At 35.0% G+C, this 22,639-nt stretch overlaps 2 protein-coding genes across 3 annotated transcripts; one reads left to right on the top strand and one right to left on the bottom strand.

The window, feature by feature from the left end:
- Positions 1 to 38: 38 nt before the first annotated feature.
- On the top strand, positions 39 to 10,606 carry LOC108750750 (CKLF-like MARVEL transmembrane domain-containing protein 4). Of its 2 annotated transcripts, none has more exons than XM_018490463.1 (5): positions 39 to 276; positions 7,506 to 7,660; positions 8,206 to 8,379; positions 8,904 to 9,002; positions 9,263 to 10,606. In XM_018490463.1, the coding sequence occupies exons 2-5, from the start codon at positions 7,523 to 7,525 to the stop codon at positions 9,395 to 9,397; spliced, it is 546 nt and encodes a 181-aa protein (XP_018345965.1). In that variant the 5' UTR covers positions 39 to 276; positions 7,506 to 7,522; the 3' UTR covers positions 9,398 to 10,606. The 2 variants fall into 2 exon arrangements, with proteins under 2 accessions (XP_018345965.1, XP_018345966.1); XM_018490464.1 differs by lacking the exon at positions 39 to 276 and adding an exon at positions 558 to 696.
- Positions 10,607 to 10,687: 81 nt separating this feature from the next.
- LOC108750749 (formin-like protein 7) lies at positions 10,688 to 20,097 on the bottom strand (the record flags this gene model as incomplete). The annotated part of the gene is given in 5 exon segments (XM_018490462.1): positions 10,688 to 11,782; positions 12,970 to 13,495; positions 14,631 to 14,794; positions 19,859 to 19,936; positions 19,939 to 20,097. Coding segments are annotated over 5 exon segments (1,251 nt in total), but the record flags the coding sequence as incomplete, so codon positions are not given.
- Between the last annotated feature and the right edge of the window lie 2,542 nt (positions 20,098 to 22,639).

The raw sequence follows: 22,639 nt of genomic DNA, 5'->3' as shown, positions 1-22,639 counted from the left end.
GGAACGAACGAAGGAAGGAAGAGAAAGAGGGGTGAACCCCGCGACTCACGCCGGGACGCGGAGTAGATTGAGTGAGATTCGAGTGAGCGTCGTGAACGATTGTTGATCAGACCCCCCCCGAGTTGTTTGCGACTCTCCGTTGGAATCGAGTGTCTCTGAGAGAGGAGAAGGAAACAGAAGCGTAGTGTCGCCTGTCGCTGTGACAACTCGCGAGTGGAGAAGAAGGAAGAGGCACAGAGAGGAAGAGCCGAAGAGGAGCAGTAACAGGTGGAACAGGTAACAACAAAAAGTTCATTGCTCGAGAATCTGCGCGTTTCGCGAACGCCTTCGCGCCGCTCGAGGGAATTAACGTTCGCTCGCGTGCGTGGAATCGTTTTGCGAGTACTCGAATACGCCCGAATCGCACCGTTCTCGTTTCTCGGCTCTTCGAACGATCGGAGTCGCACGAAGTCGACGTGAGTTGACGACGAGGCGAGGCGATGCGACGCGACGCGACGCGACGCGACGCGACGCGAGGTACAACCTAGTCGATATTCACGCTAATTTAATGCGTAGCGTAGACGCGACCGTCGGTCGGCCTCCGTTTCCATCTCGCCTGAGCGAGATATCGTTTTGACCAATTTTCACGACCGACTCGAGTGACGGAGAGGATTGACGGAAACGAGGACGATCGACGGAAACTTCTTTCCCTCCCATGTGAGTCTCGCTGCCTCGCGAGTGGAATCTGTGTTGTGGAGAACTCATTTGTGACGTTTTGCATTTGTCTATGTTACAATTTCACCGCTCGATCGCAATCAGGGAAATTACGTTACACGCCCGTACACAGGTGACGCGTCTGGTAAAATCCATACGTCCAAATGAATTGAATTCTTAATTCCAAATAAGACACTGCTCGTCAATAGTTTAAGTAAAACATTACATATATTTTCTGCTTTACTGCTATATCCCATATATCGCATGAATAATGATCACATTCAGTTCATACTTTTCCATTCACTTCTCTTGTAAACTTGTAAACTTCAAAATCATAATTTGAAGATGAAATGAAAGAGCTCACTGAGCGCTTAGTGAGCGGTTGTTGTTCTGAATGCACCCTATGTGAAGAAATAATCTACGTAGTGACAGGAAACTGTAATTTACAATTTTCTTTAAGAGTAACGCGAGATATTCCTCACTTAGATATTGAAGGAGCAGTGGCAGCTCCTTGAGTTAAACATTTTGTTATTTTCAACTTCCGTTTCAGTTAAAATGTAAATTAATCCATTTCTGTGGTTAGTGTGAAGATAAACAACGTCCTTATCAATGTTATGCACTTACAAGTAAATGATAAACTAAATTTCAGTCAAATTTACTTCTTAGTACACACGATTGGATTCCTGTACATTTTTTTTTCTTCGAAAAACTAGAAGCATCAAGTAATTAGTGGTAACATTTTTATATAATTGTTTTAAATACACAATCTCGTAATATATTTTACAATCTCGTAAATATTTTCTAAAGATGTTAAAGTGTAAGAATCATTTAATAATTTTTGTATATTTATTAAGATGATGAAAATTAACTTAAGACACGGATAATCCATTGCGTGTAGAGTCTAATTATCGTGAATTATCGTGAATTATCGGTCGAGAAGTTATCGTGTGTATTAAAAGTTTATATATTCTTTTCTTAAATTGTTTAACTCCATTGTTTTAGTCAAGTTAATGATATATTGAGTACATGTAGTTAACGACTTATATATATTATTAAAAATAACTCAAATTGAATATAATTTGATATTATGAATTTAACGATGCTTGAAATAATGTTAGATTAATTCGAGATAATGTGAGTGCTTTCTATCTAAAGATACAAGTCGACATAGACATTCTATTTTTCTTAACATTCCAGTAAGTAACAAAGATAGAACGATATCTGTGTCGATTTGTGTCACTAAATGGAAAGTATTAATCGCTGCGCGATTCTTGAAACCTTCCTTTTCGAAGGCGGCATATTTTTATCTCAAATAAAAATCTAGGCAAATAAAAATAAGCAATATTATTATTTGCTTACTTTTTGAAGCTCAGCACTCTGCACAATATTTTTATTTTATTTAAAACATTTCGTATCATTTGTATTTCAATAAAGTTATTATTAAGTTTCACTATTAAATTATTAATAAAATTATTGATAAAATTGATTAATATTTTATTATTAAATTTACAGAGAGTTATGTTAAATCTGACTTTTTAAATAATTAGAATAATTTCATTCAATTAACGGAATGACTGTCTAAATAAATTCCAGAGCGTTAATATTTAAATGTAAAAAATCAGATTATGAATGCCCTAGCTTTTAAAAACTCATAAGAAGTGTCATTTTAATAAATTACCTAAATCAATTACAATTCCGGAAAAGTTCTGACAGTTTAATTATCGAATCGAGTTTTATGAAAACGAGAGAGAGAGAGCAGATTTTTGGAAATCGATCAATCTTAAAGGATAGGTCATCCGATATGGCGTCGCGTTCGTCGAACTTTGACATCTCCATTCAAGTGAGTCGTTTAGATTAGTGTTCCTCCTATCTCCTTGCGACAACAATATTAGTTCTTTGCTCACACGTGTTTGCACATGTGTTCCATCTCTACGATATTCACTAATATCTCCTTACAGCTGCAAAACAAGACATGGTTTCGGGTCTTTAAGATCCGCGGTTCTCTGGAGTGCCTTCGATCCAACTTAATTAACCTCGCTTAACTTAATCGTCAATCAACCCTTTATAAGGCCGTGTGTTACTTGGAAAAGTGTATCTAAATTTTTTAAATATAACTCCCGATAATTTAATTCAGTGAAAACGCAACCTGTGGGCCGCATGTGGCTCACTTGTAAAGGATATCCAGTATTAATTATATGGGAAATTGGATTTCGGTGAAATGTATTGATTTTTACATATATCATAATGTGGTGAATAAAAAAAATGTTATATATATATATACTGAAAAAAAATTACTGAATTTTATTAAATATTTGTTTGTATAACTTTTTAAATTATGGTGTATTAAAGATGTTCTGTGTAAGCACAAGTTTTGATACGTCATAAAAGTTTTTGAGCTATGTATTGTATATACGTTTTGTGTTCATTGGTATCAAATTTTCTATATAATTAGTGTGGAGTCCTTTTTTGCAATTTAATCAATTTTTTTATTTGTTGGAAAGATAAATTTTTTTACAAGCTATAAAAAAATCCGGTTAAAAAAAATTAATTCGCAGGTAGAACGAATTATATAATTAAAAGTTTCGCCGTAAGCGAAACTTTCCTATTGGTTTAATCGATCGTCGTTTCTGTCATTAAGTTAGTTCGCCGATATGGCACTATAATTTTATTCTGATGATGGCACTGTAATTTTATTCCGATGATGGCAAAAAGAATCGCGTTACGTACGCTTATGACGCGTGAATAATAATATAACGGAATTCATCGATGAAGTATGAAATGTGGAATTCATAAATGCATTATGCGTCATTAATAATGCAATACCAGACCAGAAATGAATTTTTTCTTGAAAGATAAAAAATGATTAATTATGTTAAATGCTGAAGAACGACATTAATTTGGAGCAAATTTAACTTTTTAAAATTTATGATAACATAAATCTCCTGTTAATATATAATAATATCGATAATACTCAATATAACTAAATTCTTTTCTCCGAATTAATTCTGTATGGATGTCAAGGTATTAAAAAATAATTTTTTTATTACAATAAATATATTATAAGATAATGAGATGTGTGTATGTGTGTACGTTAATATTTTATTGACTATAAATTATTAACTAAATTCTTGTCTCTGAATTAATTCAGCATATACGCCAAGTTATTAAATAATCATTTTTTTATTATAACGATGCAATATAATATAAGACATTAATGATGTTTTAATATTTATTATGTAATTATTAAATATTAATGGTAAATTCCGGGGATTTTAGGGATTAGCGTTGCATGCTCGATAAAACGCGATGCCTGCCGCGTTGCATGAATTTATAAGCATTTTCGCCCCATCTTTTCCCATCCGCATCGTGGGAGGACTTAACCACGTGCACGGCCGCACCTCACGCTGTCGCTCGCCACGAACTGTCACCGTCTATTTCCAGGCGGGATGACCTCACACTGCGAGATTAAGTAATTCCCGCGGCACGCGTCTCGAATGACATAATAAACGGGATGCCGCGGTCTGTAACCCGAATCTCCCGAGAGCATCTTCAAGAGGCTTGCGATCTCTTAGACGGACGCTTTCACAGTTCGCTCACAAATGTTGCTTTTTCGTTTAAGAAAAGATGTTTTTTTTTTTTTTTTTACCTCAAAAGGTCTGCTCTAGATTGCACTAGAATTCTCTTTCTTGCTTTTGTTAAATGTCAAACGTTGGACACTTAGATATTAAAGGAACAATGGTAACTCGATTCCTTGAATTAAACAACATTATAAACATATTTTTATACTTTCACATGTGAAAAAATCTCAATCCATTTCTGTAATTAGTCTCAAAGTAACACATTCATATTAATGTGCACCTAGTAAGTAATAAATTAAATTTGAGTCAAATTTAATATATTTTCTTGATTTAAATCATTTAATTTCATTGTTTTAGTTAATTTAACAATATATGGAAACGAGTGGCGGCGATTTACAAAAAAAGAAATGAATTAAAAATAATGAACGAAAAAATTGGGTGTAAAATTATAATTACGAATTGAACAGTGTATACTTATCTCACTATACTTAAATTCCAAAGTATAGGTGTACACTACTTTAGAACACCACAGAAAAGAGATTTGTAGAATAATCGCTCTAGGACATCCCGTTGAACGATTTTCGGAAAATAATTTCGTGACGTCGCGAGGGTTTTGGGATCACCAGACGCGTCGATCATCCGCATCGTTATCGTCGACGTAAACGAGTTTACGCCTTTTACGCCTGCATGATAGCTCTCGTAATCGATCCGCGATGGCGTTTTCATTTTCCCCGTCTCTCGACGTTGATTGCGGTGCATATCTCCGGCGACTAGCGTCCCCCTTGTCTCTCTTTCCCGCGCGTTATCTCATGGAGGACATTAATTGAATTTAAGTGCGGGAAATGAGGAAGAATCACATGTTCAGGAGTATGCGTGTGTCCTTCGTGTATGCATCGAGTTGACTGATACTTTGACGTATTACTGAAACTTTTAGATGTCTGCGATTTATGTCTCATTTTATTATACAGGGTGTATCTGAAAAGCGCCCATTAATCATACAGTGCTATTTCTAATAAAAGATTAAATTGAAAAGTCCTCTGCTATTTTACAATTTTCACAATAGTTAACGAGATATGAATTTTTAAAATTGCTGAGTAAATGGATAAAATCGATATATAAGACAATTTAAAAATATCTTTTAATGTTCTTTGTGAAATATTTTAAAGATGTTTCTTAAAGAACTCTCAAAGATATCTTAAAGTTGTTTTATATGTTGATTTTGCTCATTTTGCTCATTAGATGACTGAAAAAAATATTGCGAAAATTGCAAAATGTTAGAGGACTTTTCGACTCAGTTTTTTTTATTAGGAATAGAATTATATGATTAGTGGGCGTTATTTCAGATACACCCTGTGTAATAGCATTATTTATAATGCGAGCATTTTGAAAGATAAACAGATCAATAAAATGAGATGTAATAAAAATTGATGAAGATATAAAGATATAAATAAATGTTCTCTGATATTGTCAAAAAAATAATATACGAAAATTCGATTAAAAAAAATTATTTTATAATTAGAAATATAAAGAAAATAAGAAAAAGTTTAAAATTGTATAAATAAAATTGAGAACTTTATAAAAATGTGATTAATCGTTTGGTTTTTGAGAAAGGTCTGAGAAAGTAAAATAATATTATATACATATAGTAAAGAGTGTATGAGGCAGTACACGATCTGACAATAAAGTTTTCAGACTGCAGCAATGAAAAAATAAAAACATCTCAGATAATAAATAGTCATATTTTATCTTTCAAAGTTCTCCGTGATATATACTTCATACATTTTCTTTCTTTGGTACAAAGCTTCAAAATATTTGTTAAAGTCCATAATTGGAATGCTATTCAGAACACTTATCACATTTCTCAGAATATTCTCGACTTCTTGAAAGTATTTAGCTTTCATGTTTTTGAGCTTTTAGGAAACAATATGAAAGCCGAAAAAACCAGATCCGGCTGACAGAATAGTTAATTAATCTTAATAACCTCTTTCTTGACCGAATTAAGTTATATAATAACATCCCTGTATAAGGGAATTATTGTTTTTCTGAATTATCTGTTATCTATAAGCTATATATATAATTTATAAGAATTTAATAAAATTTAATATTTCATGATATGTACGAGTATAGTTAATATAAAGTTTACGGCGAAATAGCCGATTGTGTCGTTGTCAGGAATAGACGAATAATAGTTCCCAGCAAAGGAAGTCATCAATTGACTAGATGCAAATACACGAAGGCATATTTGCGAGACACGGCGTTGTATCGCAATTCATACGTTTAATTATAAACAGACAGCAAGCTGTTTGGGCATAATCGATAGCGCTGGATAGTAAATATCAGAGCGTGTGCTATTTTCTCCGACATTCGCACGAGAGCATCTCCGATGCAGAAGTTACATAAGCACGTCCTTAGAATGTTTTTTTTCTGCAGAAATAGTTTTGCATCTCAAGTGGCCGGTCTAATGTCCGTTTTCTCCAATATTATAGATAACCCTCCGTCTCCAATCTAGGTTTTTTTTACACAAACAAATTCAAATTTCACTCCCAAATTTCTTTGAAATAAAGAGAACCGTGGAAGTCAAAATTTTTCTTTCTAAAATAACCAAACCTATTTGATAATGTAATGGAGATATTGAAAAGTAACCCGGAATTTTTTTACATTTTTTGAAATTTTAGAATAATAAAAAAACTTGGTAATAAAAAGACTGGATAAAAAAAGGCCAGGTTGCAGACAAAGGATTAATCTCTGTTCAACTTACTTTTTTTTCTAATTTTTAGAACTAGGAAAAAATGAAAAGCAAATTAAAAAAACCAAAAGTTAAAATTAAATTTACTGATAGAAATACCACTCACTCGCAATCTTTATTCTTCCCGATATAAAATATTTTTAATTGAAGATCGATACATTTATTTACACTAGATTTATCTAATTCTCAAGATGAAATCTTTGAAAAGCTTGAAGAAGAGCGCTTTTCAAGCATTCGCTCGGAAATCGCAAATTTAACACGCTTTGCGTTTGACAAACGCCATTGGATCTTTATTTTAAGGTCCATCTTTTCTTCATCCCCGCTTTCGCGCAGGTCGGTCGATGCTCGGTCGTTCATTTATTTCACTTGAGACGTACCCTTACAAAGAATCGCCGTCGTACTTGTACGTATCAGATCAGGTGGCGGCGACTCGCGAAGCAAGTAGAGATATCCATTACTTACTACATGTTGTTTTCGTTGCGTTACAGTTTTAGAGTAACCGGAGATGATGGATCAAGGTTTCCCAGGGCAGCATACCACCACGACCACCGTGACGACTACTACCACGACGACTCAGCCCAATATACGGTTCGATCCGTCATATGCGAGGACATTGCCCGGCATACTAAAAATCGTACAAGTGGTGAGTGCGACACACATTCATCCTTCGCTTGTATAATTTTACAGTAATTTTGTCAAGCGATTCACGAGAAGTGCTTTTAGTATTCGATTTAATAGACACTTGTAAGTGAGTTGCTTGACAAGTCTCAGTATACCGTTATTAAGAGATTTTGAATCATAAATTAATTATTAAAGTTCAACGTGAAAGATACTAAATTGATAAAGATATAAACTTCTTATATTTGAGTTTCTGAATTTCTAGAAAAAAAATGCTTGCAGGTAAAAATATTAATTAGTCGAAAAATGATCCAGAATTAGACAATTAAAGGAGACATTTAACGCTTGGTTCGGTAAATGTATAGCATTGTGTACAAAATACACGTTCACCGTGAATTACAGCGGCCGGTATAAGGCCAGTTGCGTCACGGGCTATAATGGATTCTTAAATCTCTCACGACGGTTACAAGAGCCCCGCGAAGCGCTTTGTATTTGTGCACAATGCGTGCTTGCTCAGCTGCGCGACGAAGAATTTTCAAGAATGATAATCGCATTGGGGTCTTCTTTCAGGCACTAAATCTCTTAGGATTTATATGCATAACGGTGTCGGTACACAGCAGTCACAGCCGGGGAGGATGGTTCAATACCGTGGCCATGGGCGGCTTCTGGTTCACGGGCATCCTTCTTGTTCTCTACTTGTTCCACATTGTGGAGAAATTCGCCAGGATCCCTTGGCTTAAAATTGTAAGTCACTGATAGTGCTTCGTATCGTGTTGCTAATCGACTACCTCTTGATTGTAAGATCCTTTATTTTGTTTGTGCAAAGGCGCGTTTAAAATAAACGCAAATAAGAGGGAGCGAGGGAGTAGTATAGAAAACAGGTCGTATTCGATAATACCGGTATAACGCGGATACATGAGTGTAATAAGAGCAGGGAGTGAAAGCCCACTAGAAAGTTTATACGCGCTAAGAATGTAAAAATCGATTCGTTGCTCTGATTTTTATACTCACGAGTGAACGATCGATCGCGAGCAACATAACGGGAGCGGGTAGTTTTCGTCTATGTTGGGCCAAAGATCATTTATAATCGGGTTGACCTTTTAAGAATGCCGAGGTTACATGGTATTACGTAGGCGTTGTAATGTCGTATAACATCTCGATCTACAGATTACGCGTTTTATAACCTCAGCCGCGCACGAACTCAGTTTTTATCGCTATCGATTGAAGATGTTCATCTGTATGCTACAACTTGATACATGTAATTTCAGGAATTTATATTCTGTACGGTATGGACCCTTTTCTATCTGCTGGCCGCTTCCCTGGCAGCTGACTTCGCACGTTACACAGAGGCTTTCGGTGTTGCTGCGGTAAGAATTCTTTTGTACGTCTTTTGAACAGCATTGTTAAGTCAACGCAAGTGTCAAAAAAACGTCAACGAAGACATTCTAATTCTTCTAATAGAAGAAAAAGAACATAAGTCGTTGTAAAATAAAGAATTTTTAAAAATATAAAAATCGTTTAAAATATTTTGTTGCTGTAAATATTTTTAAAGCTTTTTTTATTCTTCTCAAAATAGCCAGCAAACGAATATACTCTTCTGATGTTTAATATTGAAATTTATTTACAGTTCTTCGGATTTTGCGCAATGGTGGCATACGGTTACGATGCTTGGCTGAAGTTTAAGGCGGTAAAGAGCGGGGAGTTGGCGCAGGGCCAGCACACACCGAAACAAATGTCCACCGTCACCAGTCCGGCGTATTAGACATCCAGGAGAGAAAAGGGCCCATGGTAGGATGGACCATATCGATTGATCAACTGGATCGATCGACACATATCGTTACCTTTGTGCGGGGCCAGTCCTTTTTGTAATTCCGGTGCGTTTCTCTCCCACGTTCCTCTCACATGGAACGTCAATGGCACGCACGATGCGCGTGCGTAGCGCGTGCTCGTGCGTATGTATGTTCGTTTGTCCACGCCCGCGCACATATATTCGATTTTTTTTTGTCTTTTTTTTTGTACTCTGTAACAAGGCAATAATCTACACTACGCCGTAGTATTAACTTATATTCTAATAAGAAGAAGAGAGCAACGTGACCGCGTGCGCGCGTTATTCGAACAACGATTGTTAATATTTTGTAATAATGTTTGTCGCGTTTTTGCTTTCGATCGACTGTTATTTATGCAATGATGTACGTGTACATGTATATATCTATATACGCATACACAAAGTCTGTAAACATTGTTGAATCTCCGTATCTTAAATTATTGTTGGAACCAAGGCGACGCTTAAGCATCGTGGTGGTGGAAAACTATGATGCTCAGGCAGATTTTAGCGCGATATTGAGTGCCGTTGCGAATGCTAGAGCTATTTTAATCCTCTGGGTTCTTGTTCACAATCGGACCGGTCAATTTTATCTTCAGTGATTGTTTTCTATGTTTTTGATAATGAGACATTTTGAATTTTCATTGATTTCTGTTAAGTATTTATTCTACCAAGTATTTATATATTTAAAAAATTCTCTATCTAAAGAATTTAAATTCAAGAGAAATGATTGAATATTTCAGGTGAATGAATGATTAATGGAGAGCGTTATTTTTGTGTAAAATGATAATCCAAGAGTAGTATTTTCGGCCGTTTGCTAGGACAGAACATTAAAAAAATTAAGACGCTGAGAGTTTTTCCCCTTTATCGTCGTATGTAGTCTTCGTAGACTGTCATTTAGATTTCTTAGATTGTTCAATATTTCGCTTCGTAAGCTCCATCACATAGAGGGATCAAGAGTGCAGGCTACGACTGCGCAAATTGTACAGAGGGACGTAAGAAAATAATGTAGCGTGATCACATATACACACACAAATAATACGTTACTTGGCTCGCGATGAACATATCTGCTGTATTCGTCATATCGGATCATCATATCGCGTTACTGGGTACGCATAATCTTGCAGATCTGATGCTCACGAGATTTTCTCTATATTATGAATAATTTGTTACAATATATCGAAGAGTAGTACACTCTTTGTTGCAACTCGCGTAAATTGTATATATTTATTAGTTTTGTTACCTTTATTCAAGTTCGAACCTATACAGGTACAACATCGATATGTACACAACACGGTATATACTTGTATCAATGTCTAGTTAAAGATCTGACGTGGATATTATTATACATAATAATGATCGACGAAATAAAGTTTCAACGTCGAAAAATGTATTCAACGAAATAAAACATTGATTGTTGTTTCCTGGATATGGAATTCGGTTCGCTTTCGATTCCTTTTCAATCAATGTGAGACGAATGAATATTTCACCAAGTTAATATTTTACGAACAAATAAGATCACGCGAATTAGATATTTGTGAATGATTTTTTTATTTCCGTTAAGGGTTACCTTACGATTTTAAGTCGTTTCACTTACATAATTCTGTCACTTATGTATTTCTATCATCGTAATGAATATTGTATGATCAATATATTGACGATCAATATTGATTTAGATTAAACGAATTTCTTATCGCTTAGCGAGCTATATTATAGAGAATTATCTCGAGTTCAATGTAACTTTTGGAGATAAGATCATTTATAATGTTATTATAATATCTCAATTTGTTATTTTATTTATCAAGTCTAATTTACAACTAAATAATCTTACATGGAATTATGCGTGATTTGTATCGCTAATATCTCGATATCTTAATTTATTTATTTAATTCTAGTTGTTTATCCTAAGAAACGCATGATTTTTTTACGTTATGAATTACGATTACGCGTTAAATGCAATAGGGGTGATGGCGAATGTGCGAAATGCGAGTCCCGATTCCTTTAATTTCTGTATTGGAACTGAGGCCGGCGCGCCTGCTTCTTACCCATCGACGAGAGATCGATGGTCTTCCCGTCCGGGAGTACCAGCTTGTTTTCTTGATAATCCACGAAGCCATCTTCCTCCTCTTCCCGGTCTTGCTCGTCGCACTTGATTCCCATCTCGTACGTGTACTCACGTCGGATACCGTCCGGATCGATGTATCCGTACTTACCGCTCGTTATACAATCCACGCCGATCGTCTCTTCCTTGTACGATCCGTCATCGTTCTCGAAACCCCACGTGATGGAACCGTCTGCATTGTCGTGCCGGTATCGCCTGATAATCTACAAAATATTATTCGTTATGTCGGACATTGGAAAATTTTTTTCAAGAGAGAATCCTGTTTATAGATTTCTCTTTACTGATGTCTACATATGATGTCTACGCACTACAAACCATTAAAGCCTATTTTAGAAGATCTGTAGTTTGCATCGGCTTTCAGAATACAATTCTATTTATAATTTCAATATCTTTATGTATGCATTTTAACATATATTTTATTATTTACAAACATTCCATTGATTCTTTATATTTTGTATATAGCGTGTAAAATAGAATTTTACTCGGAATTCTGATTGTTCGAAGTGATTTTAAAACTCGTTTATAATAAGCGTATAAAAATGGGCATTTCACAAATTCGACTAGAGACCGTTGTGTAACGGGGCATGAACAGGTTTTATCTGATCGCGTTTATGCATTATGAGTTGTGCGACGTTAAGTATCTCAAAACAAACAAAAAAGAGCATGACGGGGTCAAATGATTCCGGCTTTCACCTTTCAATTTCGAAACTATCAATTTTTTATACTCTTGGGCTACGTTCCAAAACTTCCTCTCTGAGGAAGATTTTACTTTATATGCTACAGTGTACGTTACTACATACTTCGAGTAAAATTTTCCTTAGAAAGAAAGTTTTGGAACGTAGCCTTAGATTATATGATTTGATTGATCTTTCGATTGCGTGATTTGCGATTCATATTTTATTCCTATCTATATAAAATTATTACACAAATCGACACAAGTCAATACAAGTGTCGGTCTATCCGTCACTCTCTAAATGTCAACAAGGATAGAACAACGCTTGTATCGACGTCATCAAATGGAAAGCATCCAATATTAAGTGAAAATTGACCGAGGAATATTCGAACACAAATTCATGAAGAAGGTCATATTTGATCAAGACTAATCTTATTTATTTTATTAAGCATTATTGACCAGCCTTTATTGAATATGGTCTTCTTCATGCATTTGTATTAAAATTATTTCGTTATGAGATAAGAACTTATTTTAGTTAAAGTAATATTCTTTTCAGTCCGTTGTCTCTTGTCGGAACGTGGCGAGAATAATTGACTATGATTGATATCAATTTTTTATAACTTAAGACTTTATAAGCTTTGATAATAGCTTATTGTGTTAAAGCCCACAAGAAGTTTATTCGCGGTCTCGGGGAAGATGTTTTATAGCCGGGCCTACCTGAGCTACTGGCTTCTTGCCGCGAATTTCGTAAGCTTGAGACGGTTTCACCGGTTTGGGCGGCGGCTTGATTGGTTGCTGGAACGTGATGTCATCGATGATCTGTTTCCTCGGGGCCTTTGTGGGCTTTTGCGTCGGGCGATATTGAATGGGTGGCGGTGGCGGATGTGTCGGACGGTATTGAACGGGCGGTGGCGGTGGAGGTGTCGTGGGACTCACCCTGACACTCGTCGGTGTCACTTGGGGTGGACGATACGCCAGCTGTCCTGAGGCCGCTGGAGGTGCTCTTGGTGGATTTGGCGCCGCTCGCGGTATCTCTTCACTTAGATCCTCCACGCTATCCTGGCTCCTGATCTCCTGACTCTCACGCGAGTCCTCATCCTCGCGGATGGTATCGCGCGACAGATTCTCCTCCTCCTCGGGTTCCTCGTTCACCGGTTTCACATGTGGCGCGAACGAAGGCGTGGCTACCGGCCGGAGAGGACGGAACGTACCGGACGCGTCGTCTCCGGGGCCTCCCCGGGGTCTAGAATTTTAGCGATTTCTTCAATTAACGAGTCATCAAGTACATGTGCTTACGCGTTATAAGGAAATTTACGTGTAACTCTCACAGATATTTAATTATTTTTAAGTCGCTTAGATTATATCGATCACACTTAATGAGACGTAGTAGTTTACTTTTTAGAAAATGCAAAAAGTGGAATATGTGAAAATGCCAAGACTATATTTTACTCTTTACCATTTACAACGTTAGACATGTATTTACATACTTACAGAGCCGCTCACGTGGAACGGTATTCGGACTTTCTTGTTCAATTTGCATGGCTGCAGTCCAGAAGCGATAGAATCATATGTTAGGATTGCGTAATTCTGTTGGCTATTCTTAAATGCACGTCGATAATTAAAAAACACGTCGCGCTTCCTACTTGGTGCAATGTTCGCGGACGTTGCAACGAAACTTAAGACCCGTTTAGACTAATTAACAACAGCGCGTGCAGGTTTATATTCTGCATCTTTCGAACAGATATGCGCGTCGCCCAAACTGGTTTTCCTGCCTTTCCAATAGTTCGAATAGTTTACTCGCGCAGTCAGATTATGCGGACACTTTTAATACGCGATTTATTTATATTCGTTGCACCTAATTTTTCCAACAAGGTCATATTCTAATGGATATATTAAAAAAAGCAAAAAATCTTCAGAGATTCCGCGGACTATGTCATAGATAGCCATATTTATCAAAAACATATTTATCAAATTTAAGAAAAGACATTTAATAACATTATAATTTATTAAAGCCTATCTGAAAGTCTTATTCATTTTCATCAAATTCTTCCAGTCTCTACACAATTAATTATCCCACATTTGGACCAAGTATATGATTAATTAGTTATATGATTAATGACTAAAATATTATTTTAAGGATAGATCGATTCATATGTCACGAAATTTGAAGTGTTATTTAAGAACAGATAATTATGAAAAAAGAATTTTATCAAAATTAATTTATTAAAGCAGATCTGAAAGTCTGCTCTATTTAAACTTTCCTGAATGCTATATGATTAATATTATTATCTATATGTATATTATTCCTAAGTACATATCTTAAAGTATATTATTTCCTAAGTATGTCCCTGTAAGAATATTATTAATCAGAGTATTACTTGAAGGAGATTGGTCGACGAAATCGTTGATTGGGAAACGCCGGTCCGGTACCGCCTGGTCGAGGGGGTAATCTTTGATAACGATTCGCTCGTATCGGGATCGGTGCTCCTTTTGGCCCATCCTGAATCTGTGCCGTGCAGACCGCGGCGACGCACGCCAAGAACTGGAAAATTTCTTAAATTATACATTTATAGATACGTCATTCTTTAATTATACAATTATATATTATTCTTTAATTATGCAATTATGTATTATTTTTCATTTCTCGATTGCAATCTTCTGGCTATATATAATATTTGTGCTGGAATTATTACGGAATAAAGGATAATTAAGGGTAGATGTTGGCACATTTTTATCGTTTAAGATTCTGTAGTTCAAACCAAACCATGACAAGCTCATTTATAATTCAATGATCCGCATAATAATAATTATTATTTTTAATTTTACCAATAAAATTTGTGGAAATTCGTTCTTTCCTGTTATATGTATTGTTATATCTACTGATATTATTGATTTTGTCCCTCCGCAAAGTCTAAAATATTTAATTAAATATTTAAGAATAATTTAATTAAAAATAAAATATTTAATTAAATCTCTCTCTCTCTCTCTCTCTCTCTGGAGCTATTTTTATAGAAAAATTTTAGCAATTTCCGATTTAATTGAAGACATACCATTGTTACGAGAATCATCGATAATCATAATACTCGAAAAAAAGAATTATTAACTACGATGATTGCTACATGGTATGTTACCGTTATATTACTATATTTTTCGATATTTCTTAGAGGAAACGCGATAATGAACTACTATCTGCCGCGCTCTTGAAATAGTTCTAATTATCCGCACACAATTCATGTCTCGTGATTTCTCCAAAGAAAAATAACGAAATACACCACCGGATATCAACCGGCGGTCGTTAAATCTTTACCGGGTTTTCACTTATAATTCCATCGGAGATTTAAGTACGAGCATTTTTGTGCAGCTGCGCTAAGTGTGTATACAACGCTAATAATAGCGATCGTTAGTGAAATGAAAATAAAGGTTACGCGTGATATCGAGATAATAGAATCAATGAACGCCAATGGCAACGCCATGAGCGTGTAACGCGTTACGCGAAACACGTTCCGGATCGCATCGGTATTATTCCGGTTTGCAGTCCGCATTACGAGCACCGGCGGTGCCGGTCGCTTGTGTACGCAAAATCGGCTGCGTCTCGCGTTCAAGAGAAAAGAGAAAGTGATTCGATTCGGCCTTAAGTCGTAAGCACCACATGCAGGCATCTCGCATATAAGTAACGCGCGTAACTGTTTAATCGGCATGACATTTAAACGACGTTCGCGTCAACCGGCTCGCTGAGGACGGGAAGTGCGAAAAGTGGATGGACGTTATACGTGCGTTGCGTTGAAAAGTAGAAACCGCAATGGAAATTAAAGTAACTGTCTATCGACTGTTTCACATTCATCGTTATTCTCATTGCAGAAATCGAATTAATTCCATTTGCCATTATTGCGTGAGACGACGGAACGATCATTAAGTAATAATTTTCATTTGTCTTGTAATATGATATAACAAGACGACAGAAACATTCATTGCTTATTGCTTAATATCTTTTATCTAAAAACTTCTCACTTAGGTTTCTTTAGGCCTATTTATGATGTATCCGAATCTAATTCTACCTTATCATTAATCGAAGTAAATTTGTTAAAACATTTCATTTTAAATAATTTATAATTCGCATCCAAGAATTCAAGATATAATTCTACAATTTTATATGCTAGATCTTTTAATAGATCTATGCATACGTACATACTCTCTAAATTCGTCAAAGTGGAATCTCATTTTGAAGAGTGAAAATTAATCCAATGTTAAAAAAAAGAGTAGGTGAATTTTCGATCTTTAAGACTGAGATTTCACACACTCTCCGACGCGAGATTTTCACTTTAAAAGTTTTAGAGAGTATGTATATATATTAGAATACATATCATGACATGTATTTTAATTCTTTAAAAGCATTAAACCTACTTTGGAGTTCGAACGATTGAGAATTCGCGAAAGTTTCAAGACATAATTTTATTTATAATTTTATACGTCAAATATATTTCGACATATTTCCCTATATATTTTATATACATGAAAAAAAAAAACAAATTTTATGAGATATCTACAAATTATGTAGATACAGTTTGAAAATAATTTTATCAGACTATCAAAATAAAACTCAAGCATGATAAGCATGCTGCATAAATTTTGACATTCTAATAAAGATTAAGCTATACAATTATTTGGACAGTCCAATAAAATTATTTTCAGATTTGCATCTAATTAAATTTTTTAATATTTTAGTAAAATTATTCCGCATATGTATCTTAATTATTCAAACGTTTTCCCTTACACGAAAGAGAGAGATTACGCGGTAAATAAAATTCTACCCGGCATTCTAATACGGATTTAGAGATCGTTTAAGTAGTAAAGTCAGTTCTTTAGGGCACATAAAATTGGAAACAGAATTTTATCACAATCTATGCCCATATAAAGTGAGACTAAGTTACCATAAGTTTTATCTAACTGATATCTAGAAACGGGTTCATGATCGAGCCATATCGACTGGAAATAGTGCATTAAGCAGATTTTAACGCATGCAGTCCATGTTGGAATGCACGGATAGTAAGACGAAAGAGGTGGGCAAGCCAGTAGTTAAGTCGGTGAATTCGTTTCTTAACGCTGGTTCCGAGTCGGAGCACGCACGTACCGGCTCGTTTACGCGGAATACAGCGAAATAATCTGTCCGCGACTTTCCTGTCGGGCGCTTTCACTCGCGCTCGCCAGACTCGTTGATTTTCGGCCTTCGCAATGTCGATCAGGACGCGCGGAATTCCCGATTCCTGAGCCACTTTTCGCCAAACGAAGGGCTAATCAGTCGTCAGACAGGAATCTAGCGAGGGGAACAACAAAGAATTCCTTGTCCTACGCAAGTCAACCCCGCCCTTTCGTTCGCCATATCTTGCGCAATGAAATTTTTTTAATGATCGATAAAAGCGATCGATTTAATTGCTTAAGAATTACTGATTACTGTTCGGATACACTGAAAAAAAAGTTTAAATCTTAACACATATTTCTTTGAGTACCAAGTAATTATTTATTTACTGTAAATAAATATTTACTTAATAAAAAAAATAGTCATATCAAAATAATGGTTTTTGTATCAAATTAATATGTTTACATTTAGTAGATATTTACTCAAAACTATTTAAACAAATATTTATTGAAATTTAGTAGCTTTTCATAGAAAATTTAAAGTGTTAACAAATTAGTTCCTTTTCATAAAACTCTTTCCTTTTTCTTTTAATATTTTTATTTTTTAAACTATAATTAGTAATACAATATATTGTTTGTTGAGAGAACACTCAATAAGTGCATCTAGTTTACATCTATTTTTCCCTGAAGTATTGAAGAAATCGCAAGTTAGAACTTGTTCGTAATGGCAAACTAGTATTCGCGATGTATATATTTGCGTTCTCTGTGTAAACTGAATTGCAACAGTCCTCTCTCTTTTCTGCCAATTGAATTATTTTACTTAAAAAAAAGCTCACGAGAATTATCTAAGTTCTGCATGCTTGGCAGACTCGTGGTGCCGGTATTTAAATATCCGTCGCACAGCCTGGCACATTCACATTGCTGAAATCTCGCCGTGCCACTTGAGGGTTAAAAGATGAAAGTGATCGAAACAGGTGGGGTCGTACGCGAAAGAAAGCGGACATAATTCGAGATGCGACGATACGCGCGAAAATAACAAAACAAGAAGAAATGATCGCAGTGGGTAAAAGAAATCGTATGTTGCTTTTTAACGGTGAACAACCTGTTATTTTTAATTATTATTTATGGTACCACATCAAAAGAAAAATTACTGTCGTTATATAATTTATTTCGTGTCGTGGTTTGAAAAGCAGACTCAACAGATATTAATTAATGATACGTTTGTAATAAAATATCATGTTACATAACTAAAATATTCAATAGATGTATTATGTAAGATTTGATTGCGTGAAGTAATATGATATCGCTGGTAATACATAAACAGATATATTTTGAGACAAGTGCAATTATCGAGATAATTTTAAAGCTATCACTGCATAAGCGTAATAATTTATTATATTAAAAGTCATAAAAAATAATCTCTAACAAGACATAAGAAATAATTATAAAAAAGCAACTAGTAAATTATACAAAAAAAAATTAATAAATTATGATAAATAAAAAATGATAAGAATATTTTGTAGTTAAACTAATCAATTCATCAAAAATTTTTCAATTTACTGTAATCCACGAATAATATTAAATAATTGAGTTCCTGAATAAAATTAAAAACATACAATACAACTTTCTCCACTTGATTATATCTCCATATTTTATTCTATGGTTTCTGTGGTTTATTTTATTCTAAAGGCTTTAAAAACCTGATTTTATGTGAAAAATATAAAAAATGATGCTCGAGAAAAATAAGGAATGCGTCAGAAATAATTGGACAGAAGGACCGAGAAACAGAGAGACATTTAAACATTCGCAAAACTAATTTCGGTTTTGAAGAAATTCGAACTGAAAGTTATTTTCGCGGATATTTTTCGCAGTAAACTTTTTAAAATACTCATTGCATTATTAATTAAATTGACAATCAATTTAATTGATGATGTTATTATTTTAATAATTTCAGTTTATAATTAAATCTAACAGTAATGGCGCGCAGTTTATACAATTGGAAGATATATTTAAAATTTACATATAAATATTAGTAGACACCAAGATCTATTTTCGATCGTATTTAACTCTTCTTCACTTACATCCACTTCTATCAGCTTAGATTAACTTTATTTTTTTCTACAAAATGTATATCAGAATTCTTGATGTATCACATCAGCCATGTTATTTTGTCAATTCTTGCTTTTCAGTAAAATGTAATTTTTTTGTATTAACATTTTAAAATTACAATAAAAATTATGGAAACCAAATATATACTATATAGTAAGCCAATCTCAATTTAACTTGCTCTTCATATTTTTTCCGGTTCTAAAAACTAGAATAAAATAAAGAGAGTAAATTAAATCAAAATCAAAGTTAATCTACGTAGAAATGGACATTGTTCGATTTATTTTCACGGGGTGGTTAGCGGCAACCGGGATAAGGGATAACGCGCGCGGTTGGAGAACACTTTGACGCCTCGCTGGGTACTCACGATCACCGCGACACGCATGGCCGGGATCCTGTTGTTGTCCCTCGTTGTCGCAACGGTGGGCACGCTGGGTGTGGTGCTGTGGCGCGTTTGTGCTTCACACTACCGCGAACGACTCCCCGTCTCCGCGTTCTTATACTTATATCCCCGTTTAAATTCCTATGGCACGGCCAGCGGGCAACGCGCAGACCAACTTTCCATCCAGCCGTCCAGGAATTGTGTTCCACGCTCGCGCCCGCGAGCGGGCGCGAAACGATTCACCATCATGCCGTCCTCCCGGCTCCGTCAGCTCGCAATCTGCAGAGAAGACGCTCCTCTTGCCCGCGAGGATCGCCGATCCGCGCGAGATTGATGCCGCGCAGATGGCAGATTTCAGCGTGAGTTAAAGCGATGTTCTCTCTGGGCGCCTCTGTAAGCTCATTCTACCTTGATCGCTCATTACGTAGGGAAGGAAGATAAAATGAATCCATACAGCAGCTTGCAGCAACATGCTGTAACGTTTGCAATGTGATTCACGCTGTAATAAGACAGGTGAAGTATTAAAGCGATAACATACTGGAACAGTCAATCAAATTTCGGTCCAAATTCACTCTCCTACTGCACACCCATGTGAATGTTTCATCTGTCTTATTACACTGTCATGTTACTGCAATATTGCTGAAACGTTGCAATTGCCGGAATAATCTGTGCGGAATGGAAAGCTTAAGCCAAAAACACATAGAAAAACGCAAGCAGTTCGATCAATCAGAGTAGAGAACGTAACATCATTGCTTTACATTCTCTATTGTGATTGGCCTCAATTCACTTACAGTTTATGTCTACTATTTTACGTTTTTCTATATACGATATTTCTGGTTTTACAGTGCGAGAGCGCTCAAAGCAAAACACAACCTAATTCAATGTGAATATACTGCCGTTCGTGAACTTGAATTCACTTTTCTGCATCTCCGTCTGCTCTCCTCTTTGCTTAATATTATAGAAGTGCCGAGTGATCGTTATTGATTGTGCGAGAGTTTCTATTTTTTAGATTAATATTACATTTCTATGTAAAAGATAGGATTTAAAAATTTGTTTACTTTTCAGTAACTAGATATGTCCTTTTTATACTAATTAAATAATTTGTTTTTATCACTTTTTTAATTTTCACAGCAATTCACTTGGTCCTTTTAGTGAGTAAGAAATACTGATACTTCTAGTATCAAGCTTGTATTCTTCGAGCGGGAAAAGAACGAGGATCAATGGAAAATCTCTCGAGTTACTCGTGTATCGCGACTGGATTGTTGGTCATTGGCTACTTTACGATGACATTTGTACTTTCCTTTCTTGAGAACTATAAATAAATTAGAAGAGATATATCCATATAAAATTATATGGAATAATTGATAAATAGATTAGAAGGCATATCTAATATGTAAAATTTCTGAATAGCTGAAGGATTACCGATAGTAACACCTGTCTAATAAATGTAACTATTTCTGACAATAAGTGACGAGAGGATTATACAAACGAATGAGAGAACCCATAATGACTACTGAAATCTCAAGATGACTAGCACGCGCAACATCATTAATCTTGCCGCGAATCGCCACTTATTACTGTGTATTTTTACACAGATGCATCTCAATCAGTAAATTTTCTCTGTCATCAGAAGTCAAGGCAGAGATTAATGAGATATTTTGCGACATGTAGAAATGATGTGCAACTGAAGGGCTCTCTTGTCTGCATGTAGAAAATATATTTCACATCCAGCGTTGAATATAGATGTATAATATTGACTAATATTTTATTTATTCCTTACTCACAAGAGAATATTCCCAAATGTAAATCTCAGAATAATGTCAAATATATAGATAATGTGTTATTTAAGTTATTCAAGTAACTAATAAATAAAATTCACAACTCATAATTCTTAACTGTGCAATGTAAGCAAAAAAAATATATATCAAATATATTCGAATTTGTTTTTACGTACATATATATTACTGGTATATGCTATTTTGTCAATTGTTGTTTTTTAACAAAATGTAACTTTTCTGATAGAAAACATTTCGAAATTTGTAAATTATACATTACTGATAAAAATAGTAAAATCAATATTTACACTCGAGAGATTTATACTTGGGAGTGTTCCCTTATTAGAGAAAAATATAATGATAACAACTTTATAAAAGTAATAACTGTACAATTTTTATATGTAGAATTTATGTACATAGTTGAATGAACTATTTTATCATTAATGCAATTCTAAAATCATATATTCAATTATCAAACTTGTATAGTATTGTCACCTCTGTAGTTTCTACTAGTATATCTTTTTCTTCGAGTGCGAGGATGTCATAAGAATGCGCTGCACGATATTATTTCGAATTGAGATCTCGTTGCGGATAAAGCGATTTGAGGAAGTGTCATAGCGCGAGCAGAATAATTTGTCATAATAGCACACGTCAATGACTAGTCAACAACATAAACCTCATATAAATGTAAGGAAGGTAATGATTACGCAATATCCTGTCAACTTTATGCTTCGCGCGAAAGTGCTGTTACAGTAATATCATTCTTTCTAATGAACGAAACTGGTTTCTGTGTTTGCAATAAACGTTTATGGCAACTATAAAAATCGAAAATTAGATAATATTCAATATCATTCTCGTTTATATTTAAACAAAATTGTAATACTTTTCATATTCCTTTCCTATTTATGATTAGATTTGTCGATAATTAATTGATGTACTGTTATTGATGATAATAAAAGATGACAAAATGTAAGATGAGAATTAATGTCAT

The sequence above is a fragment of the Trachymyrmex septentrionalis genome, unplaced genomic scaffold, assembly GCF_001594115.1.
Source record: "Trachymyrmex septentrionalis isolate Tsep2-gDNA-1 unplaced genomic scaffold, Tsep1.0 scaffold37, whole genome shotgun sequence".
In the NCBI taxonomy this organism is placed as follows: domain Eukaryota; kingdom Metazoa; phylum Arthropoda; class Insecta; order Hymenoptera; family Formicidae; genus Trachymyrmex; species Trachymyrmex septentrionalis.
This window is presented reverse-complemented; position numbering and strand designations above follow the sequence as displayed.